The sequence below is a fragment of the Ahaetulla prasina genome, chromosome 1 (genome assembly GCF_028640845.1).
Source record: "Ahaetulla prasina isolate Xishuangbanna chromosome 1, ASM2864084v1, whole genome shotgun sequence".
Classification (NCBI taxonomy): domain Eukaryota; kingdom Metazoa; phylum Chordata; class Lepidosauria; order Squamata; family Colubridae; genus Ahaetulla; species Ahaetulla prasina.
The window spans coordinates 329434484-329447006 of record NC_080539.1 but is presented as its reverse complement, the minus strand read 5'-3'; the positions used below and the strand labels follow the sequence as shown (position 1 = coordinate 329447006).

The following is a 12523-nucleotide window of genomic DNA, read 5'->3' as shown; positions in this document are numbered from 1 at the left end:
GTGGGGGAGGGAGAGAAAGAGAGAGAAGGAGAGAGAGAGAGAGATAGATAGAATGAGAATATGTTAACAGTACACCAACCAGGTGTACTGTTAACATATATTACCACATATATGGCAAATCAAGTTGTTCGGCTCCGATCCTATTCTCACACTCCCCTTCCCCCATCGCATCCTTGAGTGGAAATCAAATAATCAAAAACCAAGACTGTTTGGGGAGGAGGGGGGAAAACAGGTGCAAGTATGCCTAACTTCCCATAGGAAATCCGGAGCACTTCCTTCCGACAACGCAGCTTGTTTTCCTTATCATTTTAAATACCCGGTTTTCTTTAAAGTTTTATTTCTTGTGAAGTGCTCCAGAGTTCTGTGAAAAAGTCCCTCCTATTTAAGAGGGTCGGAGAGGGTGTGTGTGTGGGGGGGACTCCTTTCCCCCCTGCTGCCCCATCAACTCTTCCTGGCTAAAAACTGGAGAAACTTTTAAAGTGATGCTGAAAATAAGGCACCTGATTCGGCGACGTCCTTTAAAAACCAGGAGCTTGGGTAACTCTTCCCATCCCAACAATTTAAGTCTGTTCTGAAAGTGCTCCGGATCCTGAGGGATCAGGTGGGAACCGGGGTGTGGGGGAGGGGGGGAGATTTTGAAGGGAAAGGGGCTTTAAAAAGTTTTGTTTGGAAGAGGGGAACATGCACTGGAGAGAGGCCTGCTTCTGACCAAGCCTCCCCAGCCCTACCTGCAAGAAACACACATATCTGATGGGGGTGGGGGGAGGAGAGCTGAGTCAGTTTGTGATCCCATGACATCACTGGATCTACACATGACCCTTTCCCAGGATTCAGTCGGAGACACAAAGCACTTTCCAGAAAACCGGTCTGAACTGGTTCCAGACAACAAGCTAAGTGTCGTTAACCCTAGCGGAGACACCATCTTGCAGTGCTGGCGTGCGGCGGCTGCGGCATCTGCTGCAGCTGGCATTCCACAACAGAAGTCCCGGGGACCATCCCCTCTGCTCCTCTTAAAGGGGCAGCGCACTAGACACCAGCGCAGCGGCAATGGCTGCCCGGACACCACCACTACCTACTTCGCCAGGGAAAGCCACTTTGGAGGGGGTGGGGGGGGGGAGATCTTTAAAAAAAAATAATTAAAAAAAAGTAAGCCAACTAGGGAAAAGAAGATCCAATTCAGAATTAAAAGGAAGGAAGGGGACAGAGAGACTTTTTTTTGGGGGGGGGGCGCAAATAGTTGGCAAAGGCAGTGCAACTTTCTCAGTGAAACTATGACAAAAACTAGAGACAGGCATAAGAGAGGGAGAAGGGAGAAAAAAGCCTTGGAAAGTAAAAAGAGGATATATTTCAGGAGAAAAGATTCCAAAGCGAAGAAGGCAAGTGGCTTTTACTTTCAAAGACATTTGAGTTTTGACTCCATGATAGTCCTTGCTCTTTTCAAATTCTCCATATCTCCCCCTCCCCCGCAAAAAGCCCCCCACCATAAAACCAACAACCAACCAAACAAAATCCTTATTTCTTTTCTGATCTGTAACAGTTCAGCAAAAACATCCTGAGGAAAGCTCGGTTTGGAGCGAAGGTATTTTGAAGGTTTCAGACCGCGACACCCTGGAAATACAGAAAGTCTCTCTGCCCATTGACGATTGGATTTTCTGAGGAAAAATATGTGAGGAAAACCTACATTTCTTTAATTTGATTCTCCAATTACGACATATGCTATTTCATAGGGCACACGGCGCATAAGCCATAATACGGCCACAAGAGTCTTGGGTTAGCGTGGACCTGCTTCACCCGAAGGGATATTGTACTGCTTTTTAGTTTGCAACTGCTACACAGGTCCCGTAGCCTCTCAGGTCATGTGTGACACACGTGGCAGCAGTTCAGATAAATAAGTCTATTAGGAATTGGTCCCAGTTGTTTCCCACCTGCCCTCCTCTCTGGCCATCTGTCTGCAGAACCCAATCTAGTCAAAACTGACCAGCATCTGGTTTCAGACAGGAGGGGTTCTTCTCCGAATGTTTGCAGAAATGGTAAAAGACTAAAGCAAGATTTTGGGCAGGCAAAACCCAAATAATAATACTAATAATTTGTGCATTGATAAAATTTCCATCTGTCAGTTCCAAAAGGCCACACTGCTTGGATCTATACTTATAACAAGCTGATATTATTTTGATATTCCAGGTTCTTAGAGAGAACTTTAGGTGAATGAAGGTCAACACCAGCTTAAATAACTGGCAGCTGCTATTTTACATTGTTGGTTTATAATGACCTCTTCATTTTGAAGAACTAATGTACCGGGGATCAATGGAAACTGCCTCATTGGTCCACTGCTTTCGATATTATATTATTATAAGAGTTGGGTTCATACACTACAACAGGGGTGTCCAACCTTGGCAACTTTAAGACCTGTGGACTTCAATTGCCAGAGCTGGCTGGGGAATTCTGGAAGTTTAAAGTCGCCAAGGTTGGACACACCTGCACTACAATATTCTTAAGTCCCAAGATACATCAGAGACTAAGTTTTAAGGCCTTTCTGGAAGGCCAAAAGGGTAATGGCTGATCTCACAGCGGCAAGATGTCCCAGAGTGCAGGAACTATGGCAGAAAAGTCTTTCCAACAACGCTTCTGGACCCATGTGGACTCTGGTGGTATTTATTACGGGACCGTCTACTGCCACCGATTGCCTCCCACCGACCCATGCGCTCTCACAGGGAGGAACTCCTTAGGGTGCCGTCCGCCAGGCAGTGCCGACTGGCGACACCCAGGGGAAGGGCCTTCTCTGTGGGGGCTCCCACCATCTGGAATGAACTTCCCCCAGGACTCCGCCAACTTCCTGACCTTCGAACCTTCCGCCGCGAGCTTAAAACACATCTATTTATCTGTGCAGGACTGGACTAGAATTTTAATTTCAAATTTAATTTTAATGGGGTTTGTATCATTTTAATTGTAATTTTAAATTTTGGCCTATTTAAATAAGTTTTTTAATTTAGTGTTTTACCTTGTATTATATTTGTATTTTTATCGGGCTATAAACCGCCCTGAGTCCTTCGGGAGATAGGGTGGTATAAAAATTTGATTAAATAAATAAATAAATAAATAAATATTAAAAAATATCCATGTTGGGCAGACACAACCAAACGTTTTATTTACTTTTGGGTAAGTTAGGTTCTCCGATTGTTGCTACTTAATGATTTTGCGAGATTGCCCACAACGTTCACCTCCAGATGTGTCCATTACCGCAAAAGGGCGGGGGGTGGGTGGGCTTATGCTAACCAACAACTTGTTTCAACCATGATTTATTAAATAAGCCACAATGGCTGAGATCGCAGATACGGAACAAAAGGCAAAACAAACTCCACAGGGTAATTAAGCCACCCAGTCATTATCTGACTGCCCTGTCCAGAATCTCTCCCAGCCCTATTTAGAGACAGCCAAAACTGAGTGTCAAGGGTTTTACCTCACAAGTTATGGTGCCTCGTTCTCATTTTCCATGAATACATTTGCTGGTTAAGGATGACTGGGAAATGCTTGGACGTAGAGAGAACGATAGAAAATGGAAGTTAGAGGCATGCAAGTTGAAGATAAGAGAGGGTGTGGGACCAACAAATAATATTCAGAACAAAGATAAAGATGGTTCAACAAGGATCCAATTCTTCCTGAACTCCAGCTAGCGAATCAATCAGTTTGTTTTTAATTGGGGCATATTTTGCCCAGAATATCAAATAAACAGCCTTTTACCAACAACAAGCAAGAGACCGCAAAGAGCTCCTAACCACTGATTCTCCTTCTATCCTAGTAAAGGATCCTCTTAAACCGGGGTCTCCAATCTTGGCAACTTTAAGACTTGTGGACTTTAACTCCCAGAGTTCTGGGAGTTGAAGTCCACAAGTCTCAAAGTTGGAGACCCCTGTTCATAAGTGTGAGGACCAGTCATAAACTTTGCTGGCTGAGGAATTCTGGGAGTTGAAGTCCACAAGTCTTAAGGTTGCCAAGGTTGGAGACCCCTGTCTTAAACCTCTAGGTAGCAATGATGCCCTATCTAAGTTTTTACCTTGTACATCTCAGCTTCCAGCTCCCATTACACTAGAGTCAAAAGCAAAGCTTCATCCTAACAGAATGCTGTGTACCCAGTCTTAGTCCACATCCATCTTGGGGCAAAGAGTGTTTTCATATAGGAGCAATACCCTTGAGAGACAATGAAACTTGTAGGCTAAACCTTCATCTTAGATACCTGCTGCTTAGCAGAGTTCTTTATTTCCTTATTACAGTAATTTGTATACCACCTGCAAATGCTTCACCTTTCCCTGGGGGCCATAAGCCAGTGGACATTTCCTTTATATATTAGCAACCCACAACTTAATGCTTTCAATATAGTCTACTCCCAACTCCCAGAATCCTTAGGCATAGCTGGCTATCGATTACTATCCTTCACTTCTGACCACAATTCAGCCCAAAATTTCTGCTGCTAAGCAAGGCAGTGGTCCAAGTGAGCTTTGCTCAATTTTTACAATCTTCCTTGACACAGCTGTTAAGTGAGTCATTGTAGTTGTTAAAGTTAGTAACACAATGGTTAAGTGAGCCTGGCTTTTCCATTGACTTTGCTTGTCATATGGCAGCAAGAGGTGATCACATGACCTCAGGATACTGCAACCATCATAAATATCACAGGACTACTGGGATGCTGCAACAGCCGTAAGTATGAAAAAGGTCATAAATCGCTTTTTTCAGTTCCATTGTAAGTTCAAACCGTCACTAAACATATGTTTGTAAGTCAAGGACTACCTGTACTGAAGCCCAGCTTGGGGAAGGCTGCTCTACGTGGGCCAGAATATATGTCAACAGAGCCAGAAAGTTTCCTGCTACAACTTCTTTTAACTCAAATTACCGTTTGTTGGTATCATCCATTGCAAAAGACTGGACTGTGGTGAACACAGAGTTTGTGACTCACATTGTATATAACTTCACGGAAGTTCGTAGCCCACTTGCAACACAAACATATGTGCACATAGCACACACCTTTGTGATACTGGGAAATTGTTCAGTTTTTGCTTGGTTATCCTCAAGTAATTTCTAGTCAGCCTAGGAAATTCTGCTTGAGTTGGACTAGATCAGGGGTGTCAAACTCGCGTCGTCATGACATCGTCACATGATGTATCGGGACTTTCCCCCCCCCTTCGCTAAAGCAGGCAGGGGCGGGGCGCAACTGGCCCACAGACCGCGAGTTTGATATCCCTGGACTAGATGAACTCCAAGGTCCCTTCCAATTCTGTTATTCTGTCTCTCAGCCCAAACACAGAGGACATCAAATGTCTGTTTGACTTGACAAGACAGGTAAGTACTCCAAGTCATACTCATTTTCGTTTGATTTGTCCTTCTTAAAATATCATTAGTTCAAAGTAGGCCACTTACATATTCTAGTTTGTTTGTTTTTTATTTACATTTATATCCCGCCCTTCTCCGAAGACTCAGGGCGGCTTTACAGTGTATAAGGCAATAGTCTCATTCTATTTGTATATTTTTTTACAAAGTCAACTTATTGCCCCCCCAACAATCTGGGTCCTCATTTTACCTACCTTATAAAGGATGGAAGGCCAAGTCAACCTCGGGCCGGGCTTGAACCTGCAGTAATTGCAGGCTACTGTGTTCTAATAACAGGCTTCTTACCAGCCTGAGCTATTACGGCCTAGTTATATTTGTATGGAGAAATCTACAGCTTTGATAAAATTATTTCACCAAGTTACTGGGAGAGAAATCTCAATTCACCACTGGCAACCAGACTGAGATTTAGACTTTTTTTCTTCAGTGCTACTTTCTACTATTTTCTTGGCTTATAAATTTATGCATAGAAACAACCTATCGCAGACCATTTATTCTCTGTGCTCCAACACTGGAAAGCCATATTTGCATTGGCAGCCCCCAAATGTGTTTAGGACCATCCCTCTCCCTTAAAGAAAAGAAGACCAACCTGGGATAATTCAGGCAGTGTCTTTTCCAACATGGGTGTCTGTGACAGAATTTTATCACATATTGACTGAACCACCTCCTGCTTGAAGACAGGCAGAGAAAAGGGACCTTGTTGGGCAATTACTGCTTTCTTTCGCCACTGTAGGGAAAGTTATAGGAAGAAAACATAAAAGTAGAAATGAGTTCCACTTTAAGATACAAGAAGAAGAATCAGGCATACACCCAAGTTTCCCAAAGTAGACTACATCACAGTGTCAAAAGAAAGGTTAGCTGTCCAGTTCAAAGAAAACTTCATTTAAAGGAGAATATTTGTAGCTCAGGGTTGAAAGGAGGAGTCCTTGGTGCACTCTGCACTGATGGTATTACCTAGCTGGGTAATGAAACTTCTGCAAGAAAACAACCAAGCTCAGAGAGCACCAAGGAACTCTCACATCTTCATTTATCCCACAGATTTTCATCTATCGTCTGCATTCAATTAACAAAGAAATTGCTTGAAATTGATATGGGAAAAGGTATCATTTGTTTTTATATTGTGCCATGCGTCATCTCACCATTCTTCATCCACAGGACTCAGAAATTTCATATTTTCTCCTAATAGGTTCCCCCCCCCCAATCCCCTGCTATCCTGATTTTTTTTTCCCCAGATGAAATTGCCAAGAAGTAAATTAGGCCATCTCTGGTACCACCCTGGGAACAAGTAAGCAACAGCTTATACATCCAAACAATGTGAGCTTTCAACAACGACCATGTGCGAAGATATTCTTTTCAGTACTGTATTCATTTGGCTCTTATGTGTTTAAATAATCAGTTTTATCCCATTTTTGTACTTGTGGAAATGCATCTAGCTGGGCTTATTGGGAAGTACAGTCCCACATATCTGAAGGCTACACAGGTATGGAAAATACCCACCAAATGTTAAGACAAATGTTCTCCTCAGGAAATGGCCATACAGCACACTGTTTCCTTATAGATTTATATTCCACTTTTTATGCAGCAGCTCAGTAATGTTCGCTCCTGTTTTTCCTAGCCCGTGAGATAGGATGGGCTGAAAGGCAGACACCGGCCTATATACCCTCAGAGGGGCTTGCTTCTATCTGTCTGTCCATCCATCTTTTGAAATACCCTAATCACTCACAGAGAGATGCCAGCCCTCCATCTTTGATCTTGTTTAATCCTGTTTGGTTATTGGACAACCATTTGTCCGAAATGGTACAGGGTTTCCTGCCTGAGCAGGGGGTTGGACTAGTGGACCTCCAAGGTCCCTTCCAACTCTGTTATTCTATTCTACTAAAGGTTAGCCGATTCTGTGGCAGAGGGGGACTAGGACTGGGGTCTCTCTGCCCCTAGTCCAGTCATCTTCCCCACTACCTGATTGGTTCTTCGGCTGAGAGGGAGGAATTGGCCGAAAATCAGCCAATGAGCTTCTGAGGCTGAAGGGGGCTAGAACCTAGATCTCTTTGTTCAGGGTTCTCCAACCTTGGCAACTTTACGACTTGTGGACTTCAGCTCCCAGAATTCCTCAGCCAACACATGCTGGCTGAGGAATTCTGGGAGTTGAAGTCCACAAGTCGTAAAGTTACCAAGGTTGGAGACCCCTGTCTTTGTTCCAAGTGTTCCAGCACCTTCTCCACTGCCCTACATTGTGGAAAGATCTGTACTCTTAACTACTGAGAGGGAAATGTTCTCCAGGGGCCTGGATAAAGATGAGAGTTGCCTACAATGGGCTACCAGAAACCCTTTTCACTGGAGATGCTGGTGAAGCTTGTGCTCTGTTCCCACTGGGCTGTGGTCCTTATATATTGCACACACGGGACCAGAGATAAAGGTTTCTTGAAGAGAAAAGATCAGATAAATAATAATATAGCCGTTGACTTTCAGCCACTCGTAAGTTACAATGGCATCGTAAAAAGTGACTTACCGTATTTTTCGGTGTATAAGACGCACCTTTTTACCCCCCAAAAGAGGGTGAAAATCTGGGTGTGTCTTATACACCGAATGTAGCCTCACCCATCTGCCACCCCTCACCCTTTGGAGGTTGTCGGCCTCTGTGCGTTGCATAGCCGCGCATCCTCATGAAAACGGTCTTGCATCTGCCTCAGCGCTTCAAAGGGCTGCACTACAGCTGATCAGCACTGTAGGCAGCTAGTAGACCGGTGCCTCTATTTTTAAAGAAGGTAGACCGGTGCGCTCCCAAAAAAAGGCAATTAGTAGACCGGTGCCTCTATTGTTAAAGAAGGTAGACCGGTGCACTCCTAAAAAAGGCAAGTAGACCGGTATGGCTCTGCTAGGCAAAATTCTTTTTTTTTTTGTTTTCCTCTCCCAAAATTAAGGTGTGTCTTATACTCCAGTGCATCTCATATACCAAAAAATACGGTATATGATATCCAGTCCTTGCTCTAAGGTCTGCTGCGGCATCCCCACACTCACGTGAACAAAATTTGGACGCTTGGCAACTGGCATAGGCTTACGATAGTTGCAATGTCCCAGGATCATCACTTTGTGACCTTCCCAGCTGGCTTCCAACAAACAACGGTGACATGGTGCATTTGCTTAACGACTGCATGATTCACTTAGCAACCGCAGTGATTTGTTTGACAACAGGGCAACAAAATCATATCAGACCTGACTGACTTAAGAACCACCTTGCTCAGCAATGGTTATTCTTTAAAGCGCTCCATGGCATAGGGCCGGGCTACTTACGGGACCGCCTGCTGCTACCGAATACCTCTCACCGACCCGTGCGCTCTCACAGAGAGGGACTCCTCAGGGTGCCGTCGGCGCGACAGTGTCGTCTGGCGACGCCCAGGGGAAGGGCCTTCTCTGTGGGGGCTCCCGCCCTCTGGAACGAACTCCCCCCAGGACTCCGTCAACTTCCGGACCTCCGAACCTTTCGTCGCGAGCTTAAAACTCACTTATTTATCTGCGCTGGACTGGGTTAGTTTTTAAATTTATGGGTTTTTAATGGGTTTTTATCTTAAATTTTTAATCTTGGCCAATTTAATAAGTTTTTAAATTGTATTTTAATCGTATTTATATTGTATTATTGTGTATTTTTTATCTGGCTGTGAACCGCCCTGAGTCCTTCGGGAGAAGGGCGGTATAAAAATTTAAATAATAAATAAATAAATAAATTCTGGTCCCAAGTGTAAGTCAAAGACTACCTACCTACCTAGGTGCACAGACACTCATGTGTGTGTGTAATTAGTTTTTTTTTAAACTTAAAAAGGAAAATATATCCTCTTTTACAAAAAGTTGGAAAGGACCTTGGAGGTCTTCTAGTCCAGAGGTGTCGAACTCAAGGCCCAGGGGCCAGATCAGGCCCACGATGTGGTTAGATCTGGCCTGCAAGGCTGCCCTGGAAACAGTGAAAGACTGGCCCCTGGTGCCTCAGCCCCGGCCCAGGTCTGCCAGGCACTGAGCTAAAACGTGGTGGCGGCCATCTGGGCCAGAGTTGAAAACTGGAGCTGGAAAGAGAGGCAATGGGGTGTGGCAATGAGATTGATACTCAGTCTATGGGCGGGAGGATAATATTTAACCCATTCTTGGACACTCAAACTATCAGGCAGGAGAACTGCAGGGCTGTTGTGGAGTCAGTGAGGGGGCTCCGCCGCCTCCTGGGTGCATGCTGGAGACAATGGACCCCCTAGCCCAGGGGTCTGCAAACTTGGCTCTTTTAAGACTTGTGGACTTCAATTCCCAGGAACTCTGGGAGTTGAAGTCCACAAGTCTTAAAAGAGCCAACTTTGCAGACCCCTGCCCTAGCCCTACCCAGCCCACCACAAGCGCCCCTCTGATATGAGCAACATTGAGCTGGCCATGCCCATCCCAGCCATGCTCCCCCGGCCCCCCCAAAGTCAACCACAACCCTGATGTGGCCCTCAATGAATCTGAGTTTGACACCCCTGTTCTAGTCCAACCCACGGCAGGGCTCTCCTCACACCATCTCAGTCAAATGGTTATCCACAAATGCTACCTACTGTCATGAATCCTCATGTATATTCAGAAATATTTCTCAAATGAGCTAAAGGCTGGACAGCTGAAAGTGACTAATATTTTTAACACCTCAGGATGGAATACAAACAAGCAGGAAGTACTAAGGGAATACAATTTAAACTTGCTTTACTATAAGAGCAATCTTATACTGAGCAATCAGTAAAATAAAACCTTAGGTTGCCAATAATTTTGGTCAGAAAACCCTCAGCTTTCTAAATCCTAAGCAATCTTCCATATCTCAAACTGCTAGTAAAGTGCAGAAGTTCTGAAGTACTTAAAGGCTTGGGGGTTTTTTTTCTTCCTTCAACTCATTTATACTGCTTTTCTAAACATTGTGATTCTGGCATTAGTCTATTTAAATTACTGCTTCCTTCCAAAACCTTTTATTAAAAATGGTCTCCAGTGATTTATGGATGCCTGTTACTACTATTCTAATTTTAAAATAAAGTTTAATTTCATTTACCCAAACAAACCTTAATAATAATTATAATAGATGAAAAAGGGGTGGAGATAAGGATGTGCAGCCTTTGAAAGGAAAAAAAAATCAAGGTTTTTTTTTTGGGATATTAAAAAAATAGCCTCAGTTGCCCAACAACTCCTAGGCTTGGCTGACTGAAAGGCCTTGGCTGCAGCATGTAAAGGGTTAAGTCCTGCCATCTTCATGCCATTCACTGATATGTCCATTAAGGGTGTTACATAACAAAATGGCAGACCTTAACCCTTTCCTTGCCACACTTCCTTTCACTGTCAGTCACACACTTCAGCCAGGCTGAATTAAAAGCACCTAAAGAAAAACTCCCAAGGCTGAATGGGTTTATGAGATATTGTAATTTGCTTGCAAGAAAGTAGGGGGAAATGGTCAGAGCAACAGTTAAAAGCGTTTTAGAAGTGTTTTTTTTTTAAAAAATAAGGCTTTAACACTTAAACTTAATGAACAACAACAAATCGAAAAAAGAAGTATAAGGAAAAAACATCCTGACTTCAATTTTATATTTTAACTCTTAAAAAAAAAGGTAGAAGTTTTCATGCTAACAAAACCAGCTTTTCTTAGCAGGGGAAGCAAACTGATTCTATGAACATGGAAATGCATTAAGTTTGTGTCAGGTATGCTGGGCAGAGATTTGGAACTACCAAAATTACCCCATATTCACAGATTTCCAGATTCCCCCCCCCCACACCCCTAAAAAGTACAGATTATCCCCTCCTCAGCAGCTTTAAGCACTGAAAGCTAAGCCTGTTGCAATCTGCTGCCCCCCCACCTCAATTTCTGGGTTATAATTTGGAAAGTCTCTAGAGCAGGGGTCTCCAAACTTGGCAACTTTAAGGCTTGTGGACTTCAACTCAGCAAAGCTGGCTGAGGAATTCTGGGAGTTGAAGTCCACAAGTCTTAAAGTTGCCAAGGTTGGAGACCCCTGCTCTAGAGCAGCATTTCTCAACCTTAGCATGCCGGCTGGGGAATTCTGGGAGTTGGAAGTCCCATACATTTTAAAGATTAAAAGTCCAAATACTTTAGAGAAGCTGTTGTAGGCATTATCTACAGCTGAACCTTGCTAAGTGAAGGGAGGGTTAAAACCATCACCAGCCTCATCTGGGGTTGATGAAACATAGGTCAGCTGACCCCTCCCCCCATATAAGCCAATGCAGGGACCCACAGCATCTCTAGACATGTGACTATCCAGCTTCTATTTGAAGACCTGCAGTAAAGGTGAGCTCATGATGTCATGTTGCAGGCTGTTCCCCTGGCTGACAGCTTGTACAGGAAGTTCCTCTAGCCAGAAATTCCTTCCTCTTAATTTTAGTCCACTGGTTTCAGTCCTAAATTTAACCAATTTTGTTTTATACATGATGTACAATGACAATAAAGGCTATACTATACTACCCTGCTCACTGGAGCAACAGAGAATATCCCCTCTCTCTTCTGGGTGAGACCCTTTCAGATAACCAAAGGCTAATATTGTACCTTCCTGATTTGTCTTTTCTGTAGGCAAATACTCCGACCCTTTAACTATTCCTCATTGGGCTACATATCTGCAGCTTTTTGTCATCTTGGTAGTCCTCTTCTATTTTTTCACTGTCCTTTTTGAATGGTGCTGCCCAGAAATGAATACACATCTCCAAGCCAGGTCTGACCAGGGCAGAACAGCATGGAAACAATTATTCCCATGATTTGAAATAATTAGATTTCAGTGGTGAAATCTAAATTTCTTTCCTATCGGTTCTGTGGGCGTGGTGTGTGGGGGTCATGTCACTGGGTGGGCGTGGCTTTGCAACAGGTAGTGGGTGGGGTGGGTGGGTGGGTCAAAAGACAGAAATTTATTTATTTATTTATTTATTCACATTTTTATACCGCCCTTCTCCGAAGACTCAGGGCGGTGCACAGCAAGTAAAACGACAATAATCCAAAAACAATTTAAAATACCATAACAAAATTAAAAATCTAATTAAACCGCTGTATACTTAAAAATATTAGATAAAAATTACAAAAGATAAAAACCCCTGTTAAGAAACCCGCTAAAATCCCCAAATATTAAAATCAATCAATCAGGCCAGCCCCGCTTGGTGAAAG

The 12523-nt window shown here is 43.6% G+C and overlaps 1 protein-coding gene across 12 annotated transcripts in view; it reads right to left on the bottom strand.

The window, feature by feature from the left end:
* The window catches only part of GATAD2A (GATA zinc finger domain containing 2A), a 132897-nt gene that overhangs the window by 50406 nt on the left and 69968 nt on the right, over positions 1-12523 (bottom strand). For 4 of the 12 annotated variants that reach the window (XM_058162514.1, XM_058162515.1, XM_058162504.1 and 1 more), the window contains exon 3: positions 5966-6103. The exons of 7 other annotated variants lie outside the window; for them this stretch is intronic. In XM_058162514.1, coding sequence (XP_058018497.1) covers positions 5966-5998 — 33 coding nt within the window. In that variant the 5' untranslated portion in view covers positions 5999-6103. Of the gene's footprint in view, positions 1-728; positions 952-5965; positions 6104-12523 lie in introns of those variants that run through there. One more of the 12 variants, XM_058162512.1, reaches the window with a different exon arrangement.